General features: G+C 37.1%; 1 protein-coding gene across 1 annotated transcript; it reads right to left on the bottom strand.

Moving 5' to 3' along the window:
- Window positions 1-229: 229 nt before the first annotated feature.
- On the bottom strand, window positions 230-27,951 carry RTKN2 (rhotekin 2). The gene is made up of 11 exons (XM_010210436.2): window positions 27,761-27,951; window positions 25,646-25,704; window positions 21,495-21,548; window positions 20,482-20,599; window positions 18,732-18,932; window positions 13,675-13,769; window positions 12,034-12,140; window positions 10,872-11,003; window positions 4,270-4,435; window positions 2,252-2,359; window positions 230-783 (listed from the first exon to the last, which is right to left on the bottom strand). The coding sequence occupies exons 1-11, from the start codon at window positions 27,916-27,918 to the stop codon at window positions 230-232; spliced, it is 1,752 nt and encodes a 583-aa protein (XP_010208738.1). The 5' UTR covers window positions 27,919-27,951.

The raw sequence follows: 27,951 nt of genomic DNA on the forward strand, positions 1-27,951 counted from the left end.
TAGCAGCGTTATTTCAAGAAGAGGTAACTCCTCCTGTTATTAGCACAATTATTTAGACGTTAGCAGTAATGAGTGCAGCTGATACTGCAGGTAGTAGTAATGCCCTGGCTAAAAGGAAATAACTTTAGCCTCAACACTTACAAGCTATATGCTAAAATCTATTTTTACTCAAGAATTATAGTAGAAGGCTGAGAAAATTCTGGAGACTCTTCTGAGTTAATTATGATGACTATGGCTGCAGCCATGATCTCGGGTGTAGCATTTCTGTGATGCATTTCTGTCTAGGGGTTGGTTCTGGTTTAGTTTCAGACTGGGTCTTGTTAAACAACGAAATGGGATTCCCATGGCCAGCTACGCTGCTTTTTCTGCATGGAGCAGTTTTGCGAGGGGCAGCAATGGGCGTCTGCAACTGCTGCGTTTTCACAGGTAACTTGGACTCAAAGGAAGAGCCACTAGCACACGTGCCCTCAGACTTCTCCCAGTTTTCCTTGCCCAGCTGCTCTCTGTTCACCTGTGCTTCTGCACTGTATGGTGGCTTATCGGAGGGTGGAGGTGGAGCTCTTCTTTTCTTTCCTCTGCTATCATTAGGACTTGTAGTATCTCCTTTTGGGCCCAGATGCATGTTCTTCTGAACAACTATCTCATGAGATCCATCAAAGAGTGAAGCCCATAGGGAAGATGCAGAGTCTTTTTGCTGGCCAAGCAGGAACTCACCATCACTCTCTTCGATTTTTCTTTGTATGATATCAGCTAAGCCCTCATGTTTCACTGGAGAATCAATGCCTGTAATTTTAAGGGACAGCAATTAACTCAGATTAAAATGCTACCAATGATTTTACTGCTGCCTATTTTGTTATTACTATTCAGAATACAAGACCGTATTAACTACGTCTCATGAAGCCTACATGGACTACTATTATGAGTATTAATGGATGAACTGGAAGAGATTACATACACTTTCAAAGACAGAACTGAGGTGACAGGAGGGAACTGGTTTTGGGACAGCTGGCATTGAGCCAATAGGGCAGGCATTCCAAGCAGAAAATAAAGTACCTCTAGGAAACCTATATGTATTAGATATTAAATATATTTTTTTGCATATTGCTTTAAAGGTTTTGCTTCACAGAAGGCCTGTGAAAGTCTATGCCTAAATATTCTTGCGCTTCTACCCTACAGAAGGTGGGATATCTTTACAGACATCATTTTTCTTTATGTGCAATAAGATTGTCTTGCCCCATTTCTTATCCCTCATATGGAGTTTCCTAAGTATACTACAAGAATGCTAGCCTCAAACAGCAGCAGTACCTTTTCTATTGCAGACCATACATTAAGGATTTTCAATACTTTTTTTAAACACAGGGTTTTACCTATGAATACTACAAACAAGAAGGAGAAAACCCCTAGTATATTAAGAGTGAAACAGTTTGTGTTCTGCTCGTCACTGCTGCACTTGAGTATCAGTAGAATTATGCTACCATGTACCTTTGTAAAACTTCTGTACAGCTGATTTACTGCCTTTCTGCTCTGCATTCATGGCTTAGATAGGACTCTCTTGACTGTTCAGTGCTCTGATGCACAGTAACTCAATGACCCACATGGCATTATGAGCATCTTCACAGTTCCAATCCCAAGCAGCAAGCAGTCAGGCATTTCTAGTCGCACAGTGTTTCTCAGCCAATACTGCACCGGATCCATTAAAACCAAGTGACCTACTTTTGCTAGTCTGTAAATATTATTTCTGTAATTAAACTATTAAAATAATCCTGCTACATACCATTTTGCTCTGTAAAAGTATAAGTCTCAAATAGGTGCTAGCTAGATTTTTCCAAGCATATTTTTCAATATCATTACCAAAGACAAGGAGGTAAGCCTTTAAACAGCTTTAAGAACTCCAAATTAACTTCATGCAACTAGTTAAAGACATTGCTGGTTTGCAGACTGGACTATTTTACCCTTACACTTCCTGAGCTTTACACAAAGTGTTTATTTCTAGTGATAGCCTTTTTGATTGTGTTCAGGGCTCCCTAGCTATGGTTCAGATAGAAGACTTTTTGGTTCAAGGTACAAAAATGTAATCGTTATTTGTGTTATTACAAATTCAGATTTAATACAAACTCCTCGGTACGCAATTGTGTTGCTCTTTCATTGCCTGAATTATCCTTGAAGAACTCAAGAGATTCAACATCAACGCCATCTGAATACAGACAATGTTTCTGTTACCCTGCAACTTGAAAAGACAAATCCCACTTACTCATATCATGGTAGACGGAGGTCGCTTCTTTTGTTAAGAACAAAGGTGGTTTCCGTGGTGACATAATCTCAATTTTCATAAGTTCTTCACAACAATGTTTCCACTGGCCTGAGAGAGAAAAGAGAACAATGACTGGAACCTGAAAAAAACTGCAGTTATTAGGTTGTGTTAGGAAACTATCTCCAAAGCAATGCTAAACAGTCAGCATTTACTTTTGTTCGGTGGGAATGCTCAGGATCCATTTGTATTTTCAACTCTGTACTCATTCTCTTAGCACAAAGGTCATAAGGTTCTACCTTTAAACATCCCAGCAGTACTGTTATACTATGAAGGTTAAATTCATAATTTGCCTTCAAATCCCCAAACACAGTATAAATTCATCATTAAAATAAAAAGCAACCCACAAAAATAATAATTTAAGGTTAGGGAAGTTTCACCAAACTATCAGGGACAACCTCCAGTACATTGCAAGCTGGGTGTTACACAGCTACGTTACAGTGTTATAGTAAAGGCAAGTTCTGCCTTAATAGAGGGTAACTCGCCTTTTATCTGTTAGTAGACAAGGAAACCTCTTTCTCTATTAATAGATTTTGACCTTAAGGAAAACAAGACACAGTAAAATTACTTTGTTCATACCAATCATTCCAAGTTTTCGGAGCACATTAATTTTAAGAGAATTTTAGAACCAGGGAAGAAAAAAGGCATTTAAATGCCAAGTGACCCATTTTTTCTGAACCTAAGGAAAATGTCTCAAAAAATCCATGGGTATTCTATCTATAATGAATAAGAAGTAGTTATTTTACCTCAGTCTATGGCTAATTTAAAAAGGATGCCCTAGTTTTTGCTTGGTGTGTTTCTTTAATTGATAGTGCCTTCTCTCATTGCAAATCAAAGCTAGCAAGGACTAGAAATATGAACTACAGTATCGAGTTTCCACAGCCTCAATTAACTGATTTTATTGGTGTGGCCTCTGACTCAAGACTGATATTTCATTAATTTAACTGGTTCTGTTTTCTGACCTGATAAAAATGACTAATCAGAAACCACCTGTACCTTTTCAACGACTGCATAATAACTGGCAGTTGCTCTCTACTCTTAATAAACCTGAGAGTCAAACTACTAAAGCAGACAAACAAGACAAAGACAAATTAATCTATATGGTTCTTATAATAAATATCTGGTGTTAAATAAGCAACACCATACACTACTTCAATACCGCTTCACTGTTTTACACCAATAAATGAGTTTCTTCTCTCGTATAAGAGAGGTCAGCCAAAAGACTAAGGTACAAATTTATCTTTGACTATCTCTTATATATCACCTGTTACAAAGCTCAGGTACAGCTTTTATAATGTTCAGGTAAGCAGCATGTATTTACATGAGGAGTAAGCAGCCTTTTACATGGCCAGGTGAGCGTACTTCTCTGTGACAGAGGGTACTAAAAACTTAGAATTACCAACAGAATCAAGTAATTCCTATTGCAACAAATCTCAATTGAATTAATCCATAATACTGCTGGAGCAAGGAAATCCTACTTGCAAGGCCTAGCCAAGGCCCCAGATGAATCCAGCCTTCTCACCACTTCCTACTACATCCTCCACCTGCAAAGATTTCATACTTGCAGAACCTCACAAAACCGACACACCACTAATAGAATGGCCAGGCAGAGGTGGACTCTTCCTGCTACAGTGGAGGACAAGATCCTGAACATTTATCAGTCTTTTAAAAAGTTATCTGGGGTACTTCTAAGAGAGAAAGGTCTTTTGAGATTGACAGATGTATCCTGCTTCTGGTTTCCTGCAAAACCCCAACCTGAACAAGTGGACTTCGGTTTAATCAAATATTTGCCTTCCAACGGCTCAGACCGCGACTCAATATTATCCCAAAGAACATTTTTTTCTCATCATTGCAAACAAAGGCTTATAAGGCAATTCCAATTCAAATTGTTCAAAGATCCCTTTGATGTTACAGCGCACCCCACTTAGAGGGCATGCTGCCAGCACTGCCTGCTTACTTACTCAGATCATAAAAGTGCTGCCAGAAAGCCTCCATCCACTTATGAAGTTCATCCCTACTGTCAGTAGCAAAAAGTTGTGTCACAGCCTCTCCAGACAGGGGGTTGATGACAGAGAAGTTATTAGTTCTTCTCTTGGAGTCCTTATCCACAGCTCGAATTCTGGTTTCCTAGGAACGACAAACTGTGGTAATGAGTTGCCGCTTCAGCTCCACACTGGTAGCACCTCATGGCCAGTGACAGTGTAAGGCAGCTATTGTTTATCTTTTTTATCTCATCCAGATTCATTCCCAATTTAAAAAAGGAATCAATGTCAAAAACTGCTTATAAATATATTTTCCTCATAAAACTATTAAAATGGCATATGAAAAATAAGGAGATTATCACAATTATTGCAGTTTAGTTCTGAATTACAGAATGTATGTTCCATGTCTCCCCTCCCTCTGCCTTCTCCAGCTCATCTCATACTGCTCATTGTTCTCCACGTTAGGTTCAGGGAATAATATGAAATAACACCAAGCAGCATATTTCCTCTGAACTCTCCAGCTGGACAACCTCATTGTTACAGCTACTACTTAGGTTTCCTACTGTACTCCTGAAGGCCATTGTTTCTGCCATGTATTCTAAACTCAATTCTATTTTATGTTCATGTTAGTGAATCAGGACATTCAGGGCTAATACTACAGTGTCAGGAAAATTAAAAAGCAAGTTGTCTAGTCCACATTTAAAGAAGCATTTATTAAGCATTTAAAGAAACTCATGCAGTTCTGCTAGAACAAATTTCCATCACGAAAAAAGACATTTTACTTTAATATTAAAAATATCCTACTTGTCATTTCAAAATAGGCATTTTAGGTTTGCCTTAAGTAGGGAGAGTTACATAGAAACAATTAAAATATACGTGAGAAGTATATTGCAAGTCCATCAAATTTCTTCAGCTAATGATAAAAAAGCTCTCAGATTACACAGCAGCATTGTTACAGCTGAGGTTTCCCCTTTTGTTCAGGGACACAGTTCAATTGATTTTTATCATCTAGACTAGATCTAGTAGTATTTTCATAGTATCTAGTTTCTTTGTTATGGCATTACTGCAATAAAAACAATGCAATTACCCCTGTGGGGAAAAATAATTTCAAGTGAAAGATTGTTGTAGAAGTCTGATATAACACAACCAAAAAAGATTTCCAGAACACAATTGCTCATGACAAAATGATGAACAGATTAAAACTATTTAACATTACTTTATTTACAAAAGTAAAAGTAGAAAACCTGGTAACATCTTTGCATATACAATTCGACCTGACATTGAATAAACAATGGTCTATTACTTTGCTCTTAAAAGGAATTTTGGCATACCCAGGAGAGCAGCATAATCACCAATCCCAATGGAGATGGGACGCCTCTGACCGGACACGAGTCTGCCTCACACATGTTAACACCATGCAGCACCCCCCGGCCACACAACTGTCCCCTGGCATGGGCAGTATCCTGGGGCTTGAAGGAACCCAACCACCACGGCCAGGGTTGCTTTTGAATATCTCTGCAGATGGACAGCAAATCTGCCCACAAAGGTGGCCTCGGGGCACCCTTCTAAATACAGCAGGGACAGATTAACCGTGTTCCTTTTCACGCAAGTTCGACCAAATGTCAAACATCTGCTGAAGATGTTAAACATACACCTACAGAAGTTGGGTTTACACATGAGATCCCACGGGCATAAGCCTAGTTCCGATACTCAGGAAAACAAAAATTATTCTACAGAGCGTTCCCCAGATTTTAAATGTATTACTAAAGTAACCATTTGCAATACCAACAGCTGCTTGTAGCATATCTGATGGATATGCTCATTTAAATTCTTCTGTCTAAAAATAGGAGATGAAGTAATTCATCCATAAGTGCTCTATATCCCATTAACTCAGGTAACCATAGATACCAGCAAAAAAAATTAAATCAAATAGATTAACATTTGACAGGTAAGAACTTCAAGCATACCATACATACAAGTTTATTTAATGATGTTTGCTGCAGGTTTTATCCCCCCAACTATGGTATTATTCAAAGGAGATAAATCCTCAAGCAACAATCTATATCTGATGCTTGAATATTAAAAGAGTGCTACAAGATGCCATTACAGTAATGGGCTGGAGAATTTACCAGGCTTGGGTGAATTACACTATGTGCCCAGTTCCACTTAGGAAAAAACAAAACACAACAAAATCCCACCAAATCGAAAAACCTCACTCAAAAACAATCACAAAAAATTGTCTTAAGGTACCTTTCACAATCTTGCAGACAATTGAAGTGACTCTGCTACAGCTATTATAAAGACCAGAACAATCAGTGGTTCAGAATAGGAAAAACTGAGTCGAATCTTGAACTTAAATGACTCTTCCAGGGAAGCTGAACCCAGTCTTATGTCCCATATGCAAAAGATTATTTTTATGAAGGTAGGGAAGGACTAAAGGGGAAAATTAATTTTATTTTTAAAGGAATGTAAATAGTAACCTTTCTCTATACTTTTCCCCTCAAATAAAAAAGTCTCTTTGTCTGATAATACCATATTCTCTGGAAATCCCTATTTTTTAAGCTAAAAAGAAAACAAAAACGAGAGAGAGGTAAAAACTTTCACACTGCTGAGATGCAGCTCTTTCCTGATGAGCCAGTCCTGACACACCGAGAAGCACTGGTTTTAGGGATCATTTTAAGACATGAAACCAAATTACAGTTCTAGAAAAAAATATTGACTAACCTAAGATCCAGTTCTGTGTATTTATTTTAAGAGTGAACAAATCAAACCAGATATAACAAACTTCCTTCATGCTTTCAGTACCAAAAAAATCAACCATGAAACAACACCACAACAGTGGACATCAAATGTAACCTGTTCATGTGTTGGTTTCTGCTGGAAAGTTAGTACATTCTGCGGGATCTGTTTCAGGCAAGCAGGGAAATATGGTTAAGTTTAAAATCATGTTTTTTGAACACATTGATTCACAAGACCGAAATCACCAGATCAGCTACGAATATTTCCCCCTTTCACCTTCACTGGTCTTGTGAACTTGTATTAATGTTACATCTTTGTGGCCACTGGATGGGAAGTACAATGTGCGAGCATAATATGGAAAAGCAATATTAGGGTTTCTATCTCTTTCAAACAATTGCAGGATTAAATTGAGCAATTTGATGTGATACACCAAACATTTGGAGGTGCTTAACTACTCTGTGCTTTTCCAGTGTTTTTTCATGTGCGTGAAGGTTTGTCTATGAAATCCTTACTACAGAGAACGTATTTTCAGGGCTGCTCTCATTTCACCATTGCTGGAGTTCCCTTAACGCACACATGGAATACTGCTCATATTGTTCACATTGTTCCCTGAATGTTCACATGATCAAGAACTTATATCAATACCCTTTTGCTCCAGTCTAACAGTGAACTCCCCAGTTCCCTAAACACGCTGCCTAGTTCCCTTGAAGTTATGCTGCTGCAGTCATTGCTTCATTTTCCAACAAATTTCTCTACCTGACCTAGCCTAGAAGAGATGTTCCAGCAAGAACTGTCATTCAAGGTAACAGTCTGCAGAAGTCTCAGCTTGATTTTGTCCTCTCACTCCTCCTACATGGTTTAGCAACCAGCCTATGAACCCTGATCCTATGGCTGCAAACACTTGTTCCTCATCCTGTTTACCCTGATGACCAGCAAGAACATGGAGGTAGCTCTGTGCCTGCTGCGCCGCGTGACACCACAGCAAAGACTGCACTGGCAAAACACATCAGGACGCAAATCAGAGGCCTACGTTAACTCGAAGTGACATCCCAGAATTCCTCAAGCTTCAGGCATACATAGCACAAAAAAAAGAAGTCTTATCATCTATGACCAGGAGATACTAGAATGTGTATTTCAAATACTGAGCAACTGACCTGAACCACTGGCAAAAGCACCAAATTGCTAAACTCTCGGGTGTAGGCAAGACCTTCATTACTCATTTCAAACTAAAGAAAACTTGAAAAAAGTTCAGAAGCTGGCCCGTAAGGAATATTTCTTGTTCAAATTGGATTCCAGCAAATTTTCTTTGCTGCAGAAAATATCATTTCTCTTTTCCTACTTGGTTGTGCAATATAATATGTTATAATCACATTTTGCTGGAACAATAATAGTAGCACTTGCATAATAGGAACTGCAGAACCATTCTTGCTCAACAGCAGTAGCAGTGAAGTCATCTGAAGTTGAAGTAATGACTTTGCTGGTCTTAATGGCTTCTTCAAGTCTCGATTCAAAGGGAATGGGAAATAAGGCTATCAGTGTGAATATTTTCCAGAGTTTCTCATAAATCCAGATGATTTCATTACTTTTCAGAAAGTATCTTTCAATTACATGTAAAGGATCAGCTTCACATTACAAATGAAAATGCCATATATGCAACCAGAAGAGATTTTAGAACATCTAGGGTTGGTGTTCAGTCTCAACTTTCACTTTGAAATTGCTGTTTCTGTAACAACATGTAGCAGACAAGCCCATATGATTAGTCTGCTTTCATTTAATCCCTATGAGAAATTTCGTAACAAAGGAATAAAAAAATATCTGCAGGCATTAAGTTATTTTCAAGAGAAACTCTTTAAGTAGTAAAGTATCCAAATACTTTTTAAATTGCCTTTTTTTCCCCTGGTTTTAATTTAAATTGGAGAAGGATTCACAGTCATACTCTACAGCAGTGTGACATTTTTGTAAAATGGTACAAGATACATGATTTATGCACCTTCTACACATTAGCTTTAACTATACTTGCAAATGTATGGACAGTCTCCTAGAAAAGGCTTATTAAGCTGGATTTTAAGTTAAGTGTATTGACAACTTAGAGGAGCAGAATACCTTAGTAGAATAGGGTTATTTTAAAAGGAAAAGCAAAACTGGGATACAAGCCAAAACAGAGACCTCCAAGGAAAGATATGAGGTAGCCTGAAAGACTAAAAAAACCCAAAACATTGCTGACACATTTTAGGGTATAAATTTTGTCATTCTATAATTTACTAAAGTTTACCATTTCTTAACTGATATTGTGAATAGCTGGAAAACAGAATTATGGCAAATGCTGACTGGTGCAATTAAAAGTGAGTGAAGAAGTATGCAAGTAAACCTGCTTAAATATCTATTCCAGTCTAAACATTTATTTAATGTAAATGCACAAACAACTGGAAGAAAAAATGGCTTTGTTCAAAGATACAGCACTAGCAGAAAGGTAATTTTAATTAAGGAATCCATTTAAATATTATCACATTAAAAACAGAAGTCCTAACACAAACAGATCACATTGTTATACCTAGCTTAAATGTTCAGATTTTATATACAAGCCTCACTCTAGGTGAGAATTGCAGTCATACTTCCCAGAAACTTTATAGCCACCAAAAGCTGATCCTGCTGTTGTAAGCAGCAGTGCTTTACTACCCTGCGTCCTATGTGTTCCCAATTGTAGCCTAGCTCCGTTCCTGTACCACACAGGCATTTGTGTAGCCATGTTGTGAATTGGGTAAGATTTTTTACTGAAGCGAAGCACAGTTGAAGCCAGCTTTCTCCCTGCACCCAAAATGAGCTAATTTTAAAACACATCAGCTCCCTGGTCCAATTCATCAGTCACTTGCCCTGGCATAAAGCAGCACAGGAGCCTGAGCAGGCGACTGGAAGGCAGGAATGCTCCTTTCAGAATTAGTGTTGTATCAAGCATTCACAGCAGTACAGAGCAGAATCCAGAGCCATCTGTACTTCACACAGTTTCCAAATGCATCAATATAATTGTGTAAGATGAATCCAGTTGTCATTTACAAATGTGATATTAACTTTTGATGACTGAACCAACCAGTTTTTTCAAAAGTCTGTTCAGCATAATGCTCATCATTCTAGAAGGTTCTTCCAAAACCATTCCTAAATCCAACACTTAATATTGCTTCAAGTGAAATACTTAACGTTTCTTTAGTCAAATAGTAAGTAACACTTCAATTTTATGCTTTAAACTCAACCTTTCCAATGAGGGTATGAAAAGCAGCAAAAATGTCACCCTAGAGAACAGACCTTCCAAAGCTATTGTGCCTCATACAAAACCAGTATTAAGAAAAGCAGCTTATTTTGAGGCACTAAAATATTTTGAACAATTTTCCAGCTCTCCTTCTAATTGAGACTGTGGCCAAATAACACACAACACCACAAAGCTTTTGTTAAAATTCCACCTTGCTGAGGACAAGTCTACTTGAGCATTTCTAAGGGAATGTAAGCAATACATTTCCAAGGGCTGCCTTATAGAACTGTCACATAATAAGTTATCACATTTCCTAAAGAAAAACATCCTCCTCTTTATCTCTGTGTTAACCAGTCTAATGCAATAGAAGGAAACTACATCAGCAGCTAAGAAATGTAATGTCCTTGCTAAAAAATGCAGTGAGTGCTAATTTCACTGAAGCATATCCCACCCACATGCTACCTATAAAGCATTCTGCATACCAGCACCTTAGGGCCCAAATTACTGTAGGGATATCTTAAAACAAAAAAAAATAACCTCCTTGAAAATGAATAAAAAACCCAAACAAACAAAAAGAACCCCTCCATACAACCACTTATACCTTGTTGATGGTAACTGTCAATGCTGGCTCCAGTTTAGCCTCAATTTCTTCTGGCGAGTAGTAACAAAAGAGTTTGCCACCTCTTAGCACACAATACAGCCTCCTCCAGTTAGTCTGACTTCCTATTATTTGCTAAAGGGAAGAAATAGTCAGAAATTGCCAAACACTACGACAAATTATGAGCATATTACAAGGTATACACAGTTCAGCCCTGTGTAATCAAAACTCAGCCACATTGAACCCTTTCCTGAAACAAAGATTTTCTGTTGCAGAACAATTCAGAGTCAATGATTTTTGAAACGTTAGCAATACTTTAAATGTCTTTTGGTGTTGTATGGTTTTCACAGATTTATTGCCATGTGACACTAACAATATACAATCTGCTGGTTCACACAGGGCAAAATCTAGAACTGGTGTCTACTGCAAGAAACCACCTTTATTAGCTACAGTAACTACTCAAAAAGACAAATAAAAAGAGTATCTCACTTTGGAAACACACAATACAGTCAAGAAATGTTAAGCAAAGGCATTTGTCTAGAATTTCTGCTTTCTCAAATGAATTTTCTGAACTTACTTATGATAGTAAGTGCATTATAGTTTCACAACCAGTTTAAAGCCAGTAATTCAGCACTCCTGACAATTGACCCAGCCCCTCTGGCCCTCTGCTATCAGCTTCTTGTTTGCCTCTAGCTGTGCAATGAACCAAAGTAGCGAAGTAAACTGAGTTCACATGAATCATTTTTGAAGGGATGAGTTTAAATACGGCTTGGTTCACCAGTCAGAATCACCATGCTGTGATATGAACTCCTGTGCTAGCACAATGAGAGGTACATACAAGGATGAGATTATTAGGATTATTAGGACTGCTACCACCAAGTGACAGCCCAAACCAATTCTGAAACAACAACTATACTTGATCTTTATGTAACAGCCTAAATAGTTTTGTTGATAAGCATGTCATGGAAACATTTATTTCTTCACACTTAGGCAGCTCAGATACTGTTTGTAAACACAGCTGTGAGACAGTTTTCCCCATGCTCTAGGTAGAACAGGTGAAAAATAATAGTTCTCAAGAAAGCACTTCAGGTAACAGCAAATTTTTGAACAATTGACTCTTAGTGACAGCTATTAACAGAATATGTAAACATAAGCACAGTCTTACCTGCTGATTAAGAAATCCTGCCATCATATCCCTAGCCATGCAGGAAGGCTGAGCAACTAAACGGCAACACATGTTTCCATACAGAGGGAGCCAAAAAGAGGATTCCTCTGGGGGGAAAAGACCCAGCAAAAGACAAATTAAAAGCAAATGTTAACTAAGTGTTAATTTGCCTTAAATACATATTTTAGCTTTCCACATTAATTTTTACAGTAAGATCTTGAATATAAATAATCTTTTTTTTATATTGAAAGAAAGAGATTTTATCCTGCAGGATTGGATTAAAACTGATATTTAGTCTTCAGTCAGTTTTTTTTTAATTAAAAAAAAATCCAAAAGAATTTAAAGTAAAAATTGATCTATTGTTCTGCAAGAACACACTCTTACATAAAATAAAGCTCTAAATCTCATCTCACAGCATGAAACATTTTGAAAGATAAATACATCGGTCATTTCATCTGAGTAGGTTCCCTGAGCCCATCCCATTGTCGCACACAGCTACATTTACACATGAGCACTTTGTTTCAGATTGTTTTATTAAGGCTTAGAATTTGTATCTACTTCTGTCTCCAGCACTATAAGAGCATTAAGCATTACAAGGAGTTTCCAATGAATTACAATATCTCTCCTCGCTCAGCTCTTCTGTGTAATAATTTCTCTCTTCTGTAATTAGCAGCAGGTAATACAAGGTTCCATTGACTTGACTCTGTCCTTGGTCATGTTTTAAAAATGCTTGTAATGAATAAAAACATCCAGGTATGTCATTTCTTACCAGACTAAGTAATGTAAATTAGTGACAGAAAATGGAATCTGAAGAAGTACTAATAAAGAATGGCTTAGAAATATCAAACATACTCAGAATTATTCATCCAACACTCCAAGAAACAAATGTCCCATAAATTTTCAAATCTGTACTTATTCAGAATTAATGGAGAGTAAAAAATGAAATTCTCTTTGAGGTCAAGTATATGCAAGTAAAAAATAAAGTTCCCAGAAGCTACACTGAAATGCAGTGAAAGTCCCATGTCTCACGTCAGCAATTAGAAGGTGGTTTATGGGAGGGGCTAGCCTTTCAAAAACAGTGGATGAAGCATCAAAAACTGCACTTAAAACATGCACCTTCAGTTGCAGCATAATCACAATCCCTCTGTTAGCATCTAGGTTTACTGCTCCCAACTTTGATGTCCCAGAGCTGAAGTACAACGACCAATACAGATTGCAAGCAAACATGCTTACATCCTCTGTTAAATCTGAGCCTGAAACAACCTAGATGAACTGAAGCTATTTTCAACTTTCTTTCTGACTGCAGAGGAAAAAGCTGTTCTTCATTCTGATACCTTGGTTCATGCTGAGGAAGGGGAAATAATTTGCATATAGCTACAGCTTGTGTAAGACCAAGATGCAAATGACAGAAGAAACTCCCACAAGAATTAAATTTTCATCTGGACTTGAAATTTTACTCAACTTATAGTTTATTCAGCTGTGCACAGATGCCTACTTTAGAGCCGTTAAATATTTGATTAAAGTTGCTCTATATTAAGTATCAAGAAAAATAATCTCTTTAAGCTCTTTAGTTTACAAGAGAGAGAAATGCAAAATGTTGCTGGTTTTTTCTTTCCTTAAATTGGTACCATATGTACTTACCATTTCCTGTAATGATAAGGTTGTGGGTCCTGAAGTTGTCCTCAGCACTTTCCAGCCCCAAAGTGGTATACGCTAGCAAACTGTACTTTGCTCCGCTAAATGTGAAAGAAAAGGCACATTTAAGATATTTCTGCTTCACATTGCTCAGTCAGTAATTAAAGGGAGTCTAGACACACCTGAGGTAACACATTTCAGTACAAGGGAATGCCAAGGTGCAAGGCAGCACCTGTCAGTGACCACAGATCGCCACCCCCTAACCTCTTCCCACAGAACGCAGTTATCTGTGGTTTTCCCTGTAAGCCAACATTGTCCCACAATCTGTTCATCTGTTTACTACATCCTTATCTCTTGCCTCCACCCTGCACATAGCTCTAGTTCCCTCCTGCCCCACAACTTCCAGGCCAATGCCAGGAGGCTCCATCAGGTGGCTCTTTCCATAGCCACCTGTCTTGGACCTGCCAGCCAGGAGACGTCCAGGGGACAGGCTTGTGTGACCGCTGCCTACAAGCTGGGCTCACGTTTACTGCTGAGCCAAAGACTGCCAATTCTTTGCTCCTCAAGAATGCTCAAAGCATCTCTCTCCTCCAGTCAGACACCAGATAACTTTTAACAGTTTTACAGCTTTAGTTTCCAATGCCTAAATCAACCAGGTTTGGTAACAGGATCAAAAAGTGCTACAGTTAACAGAACAACTGACAACATAAACTTTATCTGCAAATACAGTTAAAAATGAAAGGGCTTTATACTGCTCCTCCATGTTGCTCTGCTCTTTTGCTTTCCCTATGTAGCCTACACTTAATAATACAACTGTTTATATGTGCATTTTTTAAATAGCATCTAATATCTTGATTCTTCACATAACAGAAATCTGTGCAGAAATCCTACAGCCAGTTCTGTAGCACAAAGGACTCTTTCACTTATTGTGCTTACAGGTTTCAGAATGTTATATCTTTGTTTTGAATTTTGCCTAGGGGAAAAAAAAAATTAAAAAATCACATTTACAATTCAGCACAGTGTATGTGGAATGCAGTTCTTGGAATAAACTAGTATGAATTTGGTACACGTTTAACCTTTTCCCCCAAATAATCTTCAGACCGAGTAACAGATTTACAATCCAGCAATGCAGTAAGGACTCCACCTGGCTAATGGCAGTTTAAGCAAAGTTCACATGACAACAAACCCTCCAAAAATCACTAACTACTCTCTCTAACAGGATTTAGTGTGAGATCTCTAAAATATCTGCAGTACAGCATAAGATAGCTTAGTGGTATAAAAAGTGAGAAGACACTACAGAACTAACATTCACTAAAAATAGTTTTCTATCATAATATTTTTCAAATGTTATTTTTCCTAATAGCATGGTGAGAACATACCATTCAAATTATTTTTGCTCTGCAAAGGAACAAGGCAGGTGCCCACCTAGTCCTAACAGTGATAAAAGAAGAGGAGGAAAGGTAACGAGTTTGTTAGGAAGGAGTCTGTTACACATCTATCTCAAGGAAGCTGAGAGAAAATTAAATATTATTTAACATTCTGGGCAAAAAAAAGACTGCTGTGAAACATTTCAAGAGGGCAATCTCAAAAAAAACTCATCAGCATTTCTATATATTCCCTGCTAGACTGTTCCCTAACAGAAGATTTTTCACTGACTATGTTTTGCCGTGCAGTTGAGCAATATATTACCATTCTATTTAAACCATACCAAAAAGTTCAGTTTCTTCTCACAGATAAAACTTCTGTGCTGATTTTAAAGTTACTTTTTTTCTAAAGCATGACTAATTACCACAACAACCTTGCCAAAAAAAATAGCTACTTCACTTTTAAAATATGCTTCTCAGTACCATTTTTGTTCTAAAATGCAACAGTCTTTCAGCCAGCTGCAATATCATTTCAAAAAGTTTTATCTGCAAATAGTTTTCAAATTTAACTGACTAATCAGGATTGTTGACTATGTTTTGCCTCAACATTTCACAGCATTAGGTAACTGCCTTAAATGGTAGTTTCTTTGTATAGCAAACAATAATCTGACTGCTGCATCTCATCAAGTACTTTGCATATCTAAAGTATTTTTCTATGTAACAGCTTAATTAAAAAAAAAAAAAAAATCAGCTCATCTCCACAACATGCCTGTGGCAAAGGCTCATTTTAAAATCTGTTTACTGATCAAGAGACAGAGGCATTAAAGTTGCCACACAGACACCAGTGTGGGAAAGTGTAATGATATGGCCCTTTCTATCATAGAATGGTTTGGGTTGGAGGGGACCTTAAAGATGTAGTTCCACCTCCCTGCCACGAGTAGGGACACCTTCTACTAGACCAGGTTGCTCAAAGCCCCATCCAGCATGCCCATGAACACTTCTAGGAATGGGGCAGCCACAACTTGTCTGGGTAACCTGTGCCAGTGCCTCACTACTCTCACAGCAAAGAACTTTATATACACATATATATATACACACATATATATATACACACATATATATATATACACACATATATATATACACACACATATATATGTGTGTGTGTGTATGTATATATATGCATATTAATTACTTCATCTCAGTTTCCAGAATCTGTTCCTGAATGTGAATCCCAGTGTTAGAAATCCTTCTCTTAATCCATTCATCCAGACATATAGAGTGGAGGACTTGCAAGTCAAAAAAACCCCAAATCTAATATGCTCACCTTCCAATCAGATCTTAAATAATAGGAGGTAAAAAGAAATAAAACCTTCAGGTACTAAAAAGAACCCAACCATAAAAGTGAGGCCATTAGATTAGACTATGTACTTCTAAGAAAATATCTCTATGATTTTGCTAATTGAAACACAGGACAGCAGCCTGGTGGAGGACAATATATAAAAGCCACATGTAGCTGGATGTGGTTCTGCAAGTGAATAAACATGCACTTCAGAGAGTCTCTGCAATGATTTAACCCAAAGAACAACCTAGCTATTCTGGAATTCAATAGCATAACTGCACTAAACATTTTCTTTCTCTGACAGATGGAAAAAGAAAAAAAAAATATTAAGCTAGAACAGGAAAATTAATCTGGCAAAAGGCTGTATAGGAGTGGAAAGTGAGATAATTGAGAGTAGAGAGCCTATCAGTATAATGAAGTTATCCAACCTAAGCAATCAAACTGCTTTGTCACTAAGTTCCCATAAGTCACAAGGCTGAGTTTCCTCACTAACCAGGGAGATTTCTAAGCCAAGAAGTTTGACACTGAGGGTTCACAAAGTTTTTGGAAAACAGAGAACTTTGCCCATATGTGCTCTGGAAAGAAAAACACCTCTACAAATGAACAAAGGTGTTCATATAACATAGAAAATTCCCTTTATTGTTGTAGTTTAATTTCAACTGCTGGACTGGCAAAGCTCTCTGGGGACATTTGAAAGACCTCTTATAAAGAGGCAGAGATTGCAAGATTATAAGGGCTACATCACAAGGTCTTACTAACAGAAATCCTAAAGAAAGCCCATTAACGAATTGACAAATTAATTTCTGGCTATAATAATCCATTTCTTTCAAAGAATCTTTTTTAATCACCTAGCAAAGTCATCTTTAAATACCTTATGGTTCATTTAACTCTGTTAAGAAAGTAACAGTCATTGGGAGATGATTATTTTCAGTCGAAACAACAAACTTCAAGATGGATGAAAGCAAAATGAAATTGGAATTGAGAAATCAAAAGCAAAACCCAAAGGAGTAAGAGGCTGCTTAGATTGTGCACTGGTGCTTCTTCCTTAAAAGACAGGTAATCTATATTCAAGCAAGTATGGCCAGCAAATAGACTAGCAATTATAGCTGAAGCAAACTGTATCTAATGATAGTGTGTCATTGCCCAACTGGAGCTTGTGGAAAGCATCATCACCTGAAATGATGCAGACTGAAAGACATATCATCAGGTAGAACTCACTGGAAAGTTAGTGATAACATGTGCTTTGCTGTCTGGATAATATCTCTTCCATGTGTATTTTAGATTGAAACAGTAATATCAGTATACAGTAGTATCACTTTGACAAGACTTAAATGTTTCCTTTTAAAGTACATGCAAATAGATATATGAAACTAGACTAAGACTACACTCTACACCTGGCAAGAGTTAGGCATTGATTCTTTACTGTTCAGTTGCTAAAAAAAAAAGTAATTCCTTGAAAAAAATGCTTTAAAAATATCAATATTATTAGTATTTGTAATTCAGGTACTTGGCATGCTTTAATTTCTTTAGGATCTGAGTAGCTGGGAAACACTAGTAGGCAGTTAACGTCACTGCATGAAAGACTTAAGATCATTTTTAAAGGAAACGGGTAAATTACTGGGCACAGCACTTGTTTCTATGAACACTGAAAACCAGTAAGTCATTTTAAAATATTCTGTGCTAAAGTCAATTAAGAGAACTGCTGTTAAGCAGCTTGTAGCTGTAAAATGTCTTTGACAGACCAGAGTTTTACTGAAAAGCCAGCGAGTGGAATAGCGCCCACATGCACATCATGCACCCCAGGCATAACAAATAGCTCAGTTAGCTTCATTAGGGGAGAGGGTACAAGAGAGGTTTCTCCTCTGTACATATCACAGTTTTTTATTTCACACACCTTGTAACTTTTAGACATGTCTACCTGTCTGTCAAGTTTGACCAAAATTGGCTAGGTGCAAAAATAACATGGGAGGAGTAAATGGGAAAGGGAGGAAAGACAGATGGACAGAGAAAAAGAAACAGACTGATTGTACAAACCTGATTTCCTCCAGAGATCAAACTAAAAATATTACAGAGTTTGCAAATAGTAGTGGATTTACCAGTTAGTAAGCTGCATAGCACAAAGATAAAGCTTATTCCTGTGTTTCCAAATCAGCATCAGGCCCCAAGGCTGCGTGACATGGTTAGAATTCACACCTACCTTCTCATTTCCTATTTAAATGTGCACTTTTCTCACTCAGGTAAATACAGGAATAATTACTTCCTTGGTAATTTAAAAAAAAAAAAAAAAAGAAACAATATATTTGGCTTCTTTCTATTTTTAAAACAATAAAAGCAGAATATCAATATATACGGCTTACGGGATGACCAGGTCAGCAGGCAAAAGGGATTCAGCGCTGTCTTCCTCCAGCCCAGCTTTGAGTTTCCTCCCTGTAGCTTTGCTGAGGGATGTTTTAAGCTTCTTTGCTAGTTTCTTAGGAGTGTTTGTTACATATAAAGACTCTTCTGTACAGCAGCTATACACTTCAACCTTCACCTGGAAATCTGGTCTTGCTTCATCACTGAAAGGGAGGAGGAGAAAATTTCAGAGCATTTGTTAATAAACAGAGCATGGAGCCAAGGAATGCTGCTGTTACTATATATAAAATAACATACACTTCTAATCAAGGGAAGGAATGCCATCAGATTCAGGCGAAGACATACATTAACATGGAATTTAAGACTAGAGTACACAGCGGTAACTTAGTGTTGAAGTCATGAGATGGATGTTGTAATTAAACCATAAACAATTGCAAACAGGAAATTCAATGTTTAGGTTAAAAACTGGAAAAAAACCCCTGTATGTTATGGAAGTAGACAAGACATTCAAACACACTTAAATGTGCCCTCTACTGTTACGCAAAAATCACATGACTGAAACTCTATCCGTGTCTATGATCCTAAATCAGATTGAACTGCTTTAAAGATATCCAAGTCGTACTCCATCCCCTTCACATTACTGAAAAAAATCCTATCTCACAACCAAGAAAATTTGTCATTTATAACATAACTACCTACTGCTACATTCTTCTGTTTGCAGCCTGTGCTTTCTCTGTTCTCAGTTCCACCAGTTCTCTCGTTCTCAAGTTTAGTCATCAAACCAGAAGCCTAACCTCATTTTTTCAGGTACAAATCAAGTCATTACACAAATACCCATAACAAAATCTTCCCAAAGCCTTTTACAAAAGATCTTTCTTCATCTCAGGGGATACAAGGCAAGTTAGAGTGCCTTTTCTTCTTTTGCTGCAGTATTTCACCGAAAATCATAACTTTGAAAAAGCAGATTTAAATCTTTGCTCCCGCTCTCGACTTCAACATGTGTTTTAAAAGAGTTTAAAATCTGACTTAAAGATCTACTCTCTCTCAACCAGTCCATTTTCAGAATCTTGATTTAAAGTCTCCAGTAGTTCTCACTTTCTAGTCAGTCTTTCCCGGGAGACTCAATCTAAATTGAGTAAAAAATAAAGCTGGGGGGAAAAAAGTTAAGTGCCTCTCAGGACTGTCTTAAAAATTATAAAGCAACGAAAGAGTAGATGAGAACATCTTTTTACTCCTTTCCAGATTACTTTAAAGGTAAGTGAATAATTTCCTGTCTAGCATTCTTCAACTGTAAGGACTGTGGCTGTAGCACATGCTTGTACAGGTATAACAGAACATGACGTGCAGAAAGAGGCCATAGCTTGCTGTACAGAATAAGACTTAAAACACTGGCTACAATGGTTCATGTCCATATTTTCATAATGCTTTCAGAGTTTTGTATTAATTTCATTCTGTTCTTGAAGAACAAGTTCATTTCTCTCCTTGTATAAAGAAAAACGCCTCAGCATGGTAAAAATGAAAAGGAGTATGGTTCAAATGGCCCATCTACAACCAGAGATACCAGGAACATCAAACCCAACCTTCCAGGCAGGGATCCACCATCCACCCACTGAAATTAACAGGAGCTCTTCCAGTTCCTGTGCCCACAGAAAGACTGAGTGGACCTCTGCCAATCTTGTTCATAATCATATCCACTTGCAAAAGAAAACAGCAATATTTGTGCTTCATTTAACAGAAATAAATTATACTCACAATATGGTTACATTTTCAAAACAGATATCTGTTATTGCCTTATCCACAATAGCCACCTCTGTATCAAAAACCTCAGCTCCCATTCTGAATAAACAAAAAACTGCATAGCGCTGTGATTCTGGAGAGAGCCAAAGAAATGTTTTATTAGTCATATTGCACATCACAATACTAAATGCTTCCAGTAAACAAAAGTAGAAGAAATGGTAATTCAGATCTCTAAGGAATTGCCCTCATATTTTTCCCACCGTAAATTTTCATAATAGGATTTTATGATAATTGAACTATCAAAACTGTATAGGTAGAACAACATTCATAGAGGGGAAAATGCCTTCCTCTGCTCAATTTTGTTTCCCTTGACAATCAGGGGTAGTTTGTACTAGCAACTTCATAAGTGTTAGTGAAAATGCAATTTTGTTTTAAAAAAACAAACCAACCCTAATATTTGATCCAAAGCTTGTATCATTTTATGAATGTTCTATATAGGATTATTCTATTTTGCCACGCTCAGCCCCTCTGACCCTATTGAAAATCAAAGTGAAATTGATGCCAGGTGACAGCTGGAGCAGATTTAGGGTTAATCTCCATGACACAGCAAAATGCATGTACTTGAAGACTATCCAATAATACATTCAACATCCACAGACAACTTTCACTTAAATTTCTTACTGGAAACACACTCAAATATACTCTCTCAAGTGTAGACAAGACACAGAACAATATGTTTAATCAGAAATTTCTCAGCTATTCATTTCGTAACAACACTTTTCTGGAATTTCTTCTCAGGAAGACTTTTTACAGATGAGGATTTAAAAATGCAGACCTACAGGACTTTGAACTAAATCAGCTTGCTACCATCAACAACTTCAAGTTAAGAGCAACTGAGCAACAGGGTAAAATATGGACCTACTGAAAGAGAAAAAAAGTGGTTGAAACAATTACAGACTTCCCCATGCAGTTTAAATTTAGAGACATAAGCAATTGCTTATCACAGCAGTTCATTACATGTTACATACTTTCTTTATTGCTGAAGTGATCAGAGCCTTTCCACATTAATGGTATTCGAATATCTAAGGGGAAAAAAAAAAGGCAGGGAAATTAAGTTACAGCCAATACTGTAGATCTGTGGTTGAAACAAATTACAGAAAGTTTCTTGTTTCTTTTCCTGATGTTCTGGAGGTAACAAGACCTTCTACTCAAAGAACAGCATAACTATTTCAATTTTATTATCCATGTCAAAAGAAAATTTGTCAATTAGTTCAATTTGAAGCGTCATTTTCTTTTAGAAATTATTCTGGGGTAAAGAATATTTTTTGTCTCATTTGAAAGCACTTGAAGCAACATTTCAGAGTGGCTGTGTAACATAGTTCAGAGAAGTATTCTCAGAACCCAGAGGTTCTGAGCCCATTATTATGCATAGATGTGTTTGCCTTGTGCTGGAAACCACTCATCCAACTGCAAGAAAAACTTCCTGTTTTAGTGGAAAGACTGGGATACTTAAACTGCAAACACTTAAGCCTTGTTTTGCTAACCACAGAGAAAATATTACTTGTAATCACATTCCCAGTTAGAATTGCCAGAGTTGGCAGAAAGAGTTTAGAAATCCTTTCTTTAACTCAGAAATATCCTTCTACTTCCAAACCATAGTATAGAGAGGCAATTACAGAAGCATTATTTTAAGTCATGCCTGTCATTTTAATATTAGGAAAGTATTTTCTTCAACAAATTTTCCCATTTATCCACTCAGTCCAACACAGTACTGAGTGACATTTTCCGCCAGTTTTGAGGACTCAGGTTGAGACATCGTGTTTCTCATTAGTCCCTTGTTAAGAGACAAATCCAGTGGGAGCCTTATAAATCCAAAGTTGGTTTCTTAAGTACAACACAGAGTTGTTTAAAAGTATATGCAATATATTAAGTGACACATGATGGCAGCAGTGAACAGCACTAGCTCAATTGTCTTTTGATAAAAATCTTCAATATTGCTGACTCCAGTGCTGATTTTCATATGAGGCTGATGGAAAAATCCACATATAGATGCAAAACGGTAGTGGTGTTTTAGCAACAGTTTGTCATGTATTCCTACAGGGTTTCACCCACAAAACCTCTTATTGATTTAAGTGAAACTATATATGGGCACTTTATTTCAGAAGTTAAATTTAATTTTTCCATTTAATATAAGTTAATTTTCATCATATTAGGAGACAGCTTATTATAAATGCTATTTCAATTTTGAAACTTGCAAATTCATCTATTTTTAAGTGTTCCTGAAAACTAATGCATTTTGAACCTGCCAGTATACAATTTTAGACTGCTATGACTTCCTAAAAATCAATGCTTCATCACACTCTGAAACTGCCTTTCAGGTCTAAAGATTCATTTGCACGGTAAGCATTTCTAAAATTAGGTTTTTAAAATAGGAAACAGAAACAGTTGCATTAGAACAATTACAGAAGTCTCTCTCAAGCTTTTAAAAACTATATCTTTTTATCTGTCAGAGACAAAGCAATGAATAGTTCTTTTCTAAAAGATTAAGGTCTTGAAGGTACATAAATATGTGCAAACAAAGTTACGATAAAAGTCTTTTTTTCATCTCGAATCATAACAAACTCTGAATGACAATGCTAATGAGCTCAATAGGTCTTATTAACAACTAGAATACTAGATTAAAGATTACTCCTGTATGCCACTTCCAATATCAGGCTAGCTGAAAAATTTACACCTTAGCCAGAACATCATCAGGATATAGATAGTCAATCGCTTGAACAAGTTTAACGTGATACTTGTAAATCAGTTTTCAATTCATTCTTGGATTGAAAGAGCTGTAATTTATCAGAAACAAAGATCAATTTTCACACCTTAATTTCAGCTACCATTAGCTGTAAATCTGTGTGAACTCAAATTGGATACATTCAAGCACTATAATTAATCAGATTTAAAGCCAATGATTCCTTTATAAAATTACTTTAAATTATGATTATGTTTTTTGACCAACATTTACTGTATTGCTTTCTGACAAAATAATTGATTGATAAGATAATATAAATTATATAATTTATTCACACACATGAGGGATAAGTAAGTTAAAAAGTGGAAAAATCTGTAGATTAAAGAACGCATACCCCACATAATATCTGACATACAGTTGCTTTCTGTAGGTGTACATTCCTCAGTACGCCTGCATAACTGCTCCTGAACTTTTGGTGTTGGCCACATGATTACACTTTTTTTTTTTGCTAATAGCCTAAGCTCCTGACATGCACTAAGCATATGACACGCTAATATATTTATAAGTGGATTACTTTCCCCTAAAAAATCCACTTTATATCTTCAATTCCTGAATTACATGCCTTGTCATATTACATGGACTACCCCTCACTCCTCATTTCCAACCTCTCCCAGACAATTCAGTCACAACATCTCCTGATTCACACTGCTTGCATTGGCAACCACATTCTCAACAAGGCAGGCACATGCATGTGCGTGTGCCTTCCACATAGGCAGAGCAACTCCAGTTGCATATCCCCCGGAGGCCAGCATGCAAGAGAAGAAATCCGGCATGCCCAATTTTCCACTTGAGGATTGGGAAAGATGGGGAAAAAGGAATAATGGGATGCTGCATACGTGAACGTATATGGACTGTGGAAGCAGACAGGGCCTGATTTGGCATGATAATGGACACAGGGTAATGGGTCAGAGGACAACACAAGGAGGAACCAGGGAGGCATGTATTAATGTCATCTCAGGATCTCCCAATCATGTACCTTGCCCAGAGGCTCCTACTGTTGCCAAGTTTGAACAAGCCTGTTCCCATAACTACCTCTTATGTCCTCCAGTTCTTTCCTTCTCAGGCACATATAGTGGACTATAAGGAGTTAATAACAGGTGATGAAAGTATAAATCTCTCAGCAGAGAGATTTAGGCTTTCCTGCTGTAAGCTGGGCCTGGTTAGACTTCCTGACACAGGTATCTGATAGGCAAGCACTCACAGACTTAAGTTCACAATGAGATAGTTGAAGCCTCTTTCTCGTCTTCACCTTGAGCTGTGCCATACTTCTGAGGAAGTGGTTTGAGAACCACTATGTTAGTAACAGGACAGAATCATTAACAGATGGTACATCATAAGAAGTGGTGTATTTCATCCTTCTACTCTCTTTTCCCATAAAAAAAAAATAGTTAAATGTTTCATATCCTAAACAAATTTCTGATACTAAAAATAGAGTCCTTACATGATTCTGATTTTCTAAAGATAACAAATGTGTATTATGTGATCCTAAAGTCTTCACTGCAGATAACTCTGTAAATCCAAAGAAAGGTGTAACCACAGCACAGACAGGCTAACAGATGCTTTCATCCCACTACCATAAGGAGGAAAGACAGATACACATTCTGCAAACAGCTGTGCTGGCAGAAAACATTGTTGAACCATGTGATCATCACTCTTCTTCTACTAGAGTTACCTTGCTTAAAGATATGTCAAAATATGCAGAATTAACTTAGTTTAAGTAAGGAGCCCTTCTACACTATTTTTATCTTTAATGAAGCATTTCAGGGAGCACAAACATATCTGTTAGTAAAGCCAGCAAAACAGACACAATGAACAACTACTGGAGTACTGAACATAGTGACATCCATCATTGGCACAGGGGAACAAAAAGATAAATTCATAGTGCTGAAGTTTGAGAAGAGGTTGGGAAACAATGTGCCAGCCACCTGGAAATCACTGTTAAATATTCTCATTACAAGTTTGCACTGAAGCCATACTACTACACCTTTGCTGTGGTAATGTAATCAGCATTGACTAAATAACATTTGCATACTAGTTGTAATTCTACCCTCAATTTGTAGACATACTCATCACATCAATGTTTGTCTTTGTGGAGAGGGAAAAAGGTTATCACCACATTTACAGTTCTTTAGCTTTCAAATGTAGTCAGCATTTAGTGACAAACAGAAAAAAAACTATTTCCCACCTGCAAGTAAAATGGAAATACTAGGTAGGATCTTCAAAAGTACACCTGGCTTAAAAGCACAAGCTCCTTTGAAACATGAGGATTTGTGACCTGAATCACATACACACTTGTACCATCTTGTTTGTATAATTTTCACTACAAGTTACTGTCCACCTAACTAGCTCCTATAATGAAGTGACTACCCAGCTGCTTACCTGATATAGCCACCTTTGCTCTGCATACCACCCGCTCTTTTGTCCCATGTCCTGAACTCCTGCCAAAAAGAAGAAAAGAAAAACAAAGTTTGAGATCTGTGCATTTAGTCTTCTAAAACTCAATCCTTTAAGCACTAAAAAAATGCCAGAGTTTTGATATTATAGCTCATTTCAAGCATTTTTCTTTAAAGTTAAATTTAGCGTCTCTGGTTGAAGATGAGTCATTAGATTCTTGAGAGTAATCTGCAAAGAAGGTACACCATCGATTTTCTTAATTCCCTAGATTTTCCTCCAAAGCTTATTTAACCTGATTATTAAACGACAAGGAGATTAATCTTCCCTGTCTTTTCCAGCTCCAACAGAATCAAATTGTTATCAACTTCTCTCCTCCTGTACGCACCAGTGAATAAACAACTTAATTTACTGGTTCTAGTATTGGTTAGAGGATTGCCGCCTCCTCTATTAACAGAGACCAATTATAAAATGTTGCATTGTTAATACTGTGATTTCACAGGAAGGCAGATAGTTTGCTAAGTAGTCAGAATACAGATCTCATCTCAAGGTCAGCCTTAAATTGAATCAAAACAGATAACAAGTACCAAAAAGGAGTGCTCTCCTTATATCTGCCACTGCACCTAACTTGTAGCCAAATGAAAAGAAAATTTCTAACTCCTACCAATACACTGACTTCCAGAGGCTGTTACAATATCTTCAGAGGTCACAGGTTACTGACCCACGTAACAAGAAACAGGGATGAAATTGGCCTAAAAACCCTGGCATTTTCTCTCACGGTTATCATCTCCTTATGTGGATTAAGCTTTAACCAAATTCCATTCTTGAGCAAATACTGGAAAAAAAACCCCTGCAAATGTACTGTCACCTCTCAAAGATATGATCTAAATGGTAGAGAAATAACCCTTCTAGTGCTTGCCATCCCTTCTAATGACCTCCACTGACAATTCAAAGGACCCCCCTGAGACAGGACTCTCAGCAATGCATTAGAGACAGGGATGAAGTGAACACTACAGCTAACTATGACTGTAAGAAAACAAAACAGCTGTTCAGATAGATCTTCAGGTATCTGTCTCTGCCCTGTTTGGGATATGTGCCACCGCCATTCTGTGGTCTCTGACACCAAAGACCAGGAGTTGAGCAAATCAGCATATTTACATACTTGATTTTATTTCATCATTAAAAACATAAATAAAAGATTAATTGCTCTAAAGATTTTCATCTTAGCATGGAAAAATGAATACAGCTGCAATAATTACAGAATACCACAAGTTCTAAGTGCCAGCTTTCCGAATCAGCTTTCATGATAATAGTTGATACAATCAGAAGATACAGTTCTTTCCTTCAATAAACTTCTCCTATAAGACCACATTTCTGAAAGCAAGAAGTAGTAAGGCCAATCCTATGGATACAATTAACTGGCATGTACTCAAAGAGCTTCTATCCTAAATTGCAATATAATATTTTATAGAAGTAATAACATGAGAGCAATAGTGTCTTACAATGATTGTCATTCCATCAGGCAAAAAACCTCATTATTCAAACAAACCATGTATATTTTAGCTCATTCAAGAGTTATAGCATGAAAATATTTTCAATTAAGCTGACTCTTCTTCATATTTCTTACTGTATTTATTACTTTGCTGTAGTTAACAAAAGTGGCCAGCAGAGGGTATCAATTAACCACGATGATTCCATCATTAAAGGGACTTTAACAACAGAAAGACTGAAAAGTAGAAACAGCAGAAATATTCTGACTTGCATAGTTTTGTATTGTTCCTTCAGACTTGGTTAGGTACCTATTTGTATTTTCTTGATTACCTTTAATACACATTTTATTACATTACCTGATATTCAGATGATGAATTATAGTTCAATGTCATTAATAAAACCTACCCAGAAAAATATGACTGGTATTTCACTTTCTAAAGTAAAAAGAAGATATTGGAATGGTCTTATAAATAAATGTTTTAAGGCAGCAGTAATGTATGTTTGTATGAGGGAAGACAGAAGGAAGAGTTTAAATCCACTTTCCTACACAGGCTGCCAAGAATTACCCTAAGCAAAAGCCTGCTTCATAACGGAATTTGGGCTGTTACTCACCGTTCTTGGGTTCTACATGAAGTGGTCTCTTTTTGGTTCTGTAGCTCTGTCTTGTATGCAAGTAGACGAGCATTGCAAACCATCAGGTTTTTAACTGCTTGCAAGAGTTGGTCTTTCTGTGTGCTCACTGCAAGTAGTTTACAGATGCCTTCTCGCATGCGGATTTCAAAGTTAATCTTCTCTTGAATGTC

Source organism: Colius striatus, chromosome 8 (genome assembly GCF_028858725.1).
Source record: "Colius striatus isolate bColStr4 chromosome 8, bColStr4.1.hap1, whole genome shotgun sequence".
NCBI classification, from domain to species: domain Eukaryota; kingdom Metazoa; phylum Chordata; class Aves; order Coliiformes; family Coliidae; genus Colius; species Colius striatus.

Bases quoted from the DNA above. Each gene is read 5' to 3' on its own strand.
- RTKN2 (XM_010210436.2), bottom strand. From the start codon at position 27,918: ATGCGAGAAGGCATCTGTAAACTACTTGCAGTGAGCACACAGAAAGAC. The intron at 18,933-20,481 runs GTGAGTATAATT...CCTCCCTTTCAG, and splicing joins TTTGAAAATGTAACCATATT to TGATGAAGCAAGACCAGATT. The intron at 11,004-12,033 runs GTAAGACTGTGC...TCTTCCCTTTAG, and splicing joins CAGGATTTCTTAATCAGCAG to CAAATAATAGGAAGTCAGAC.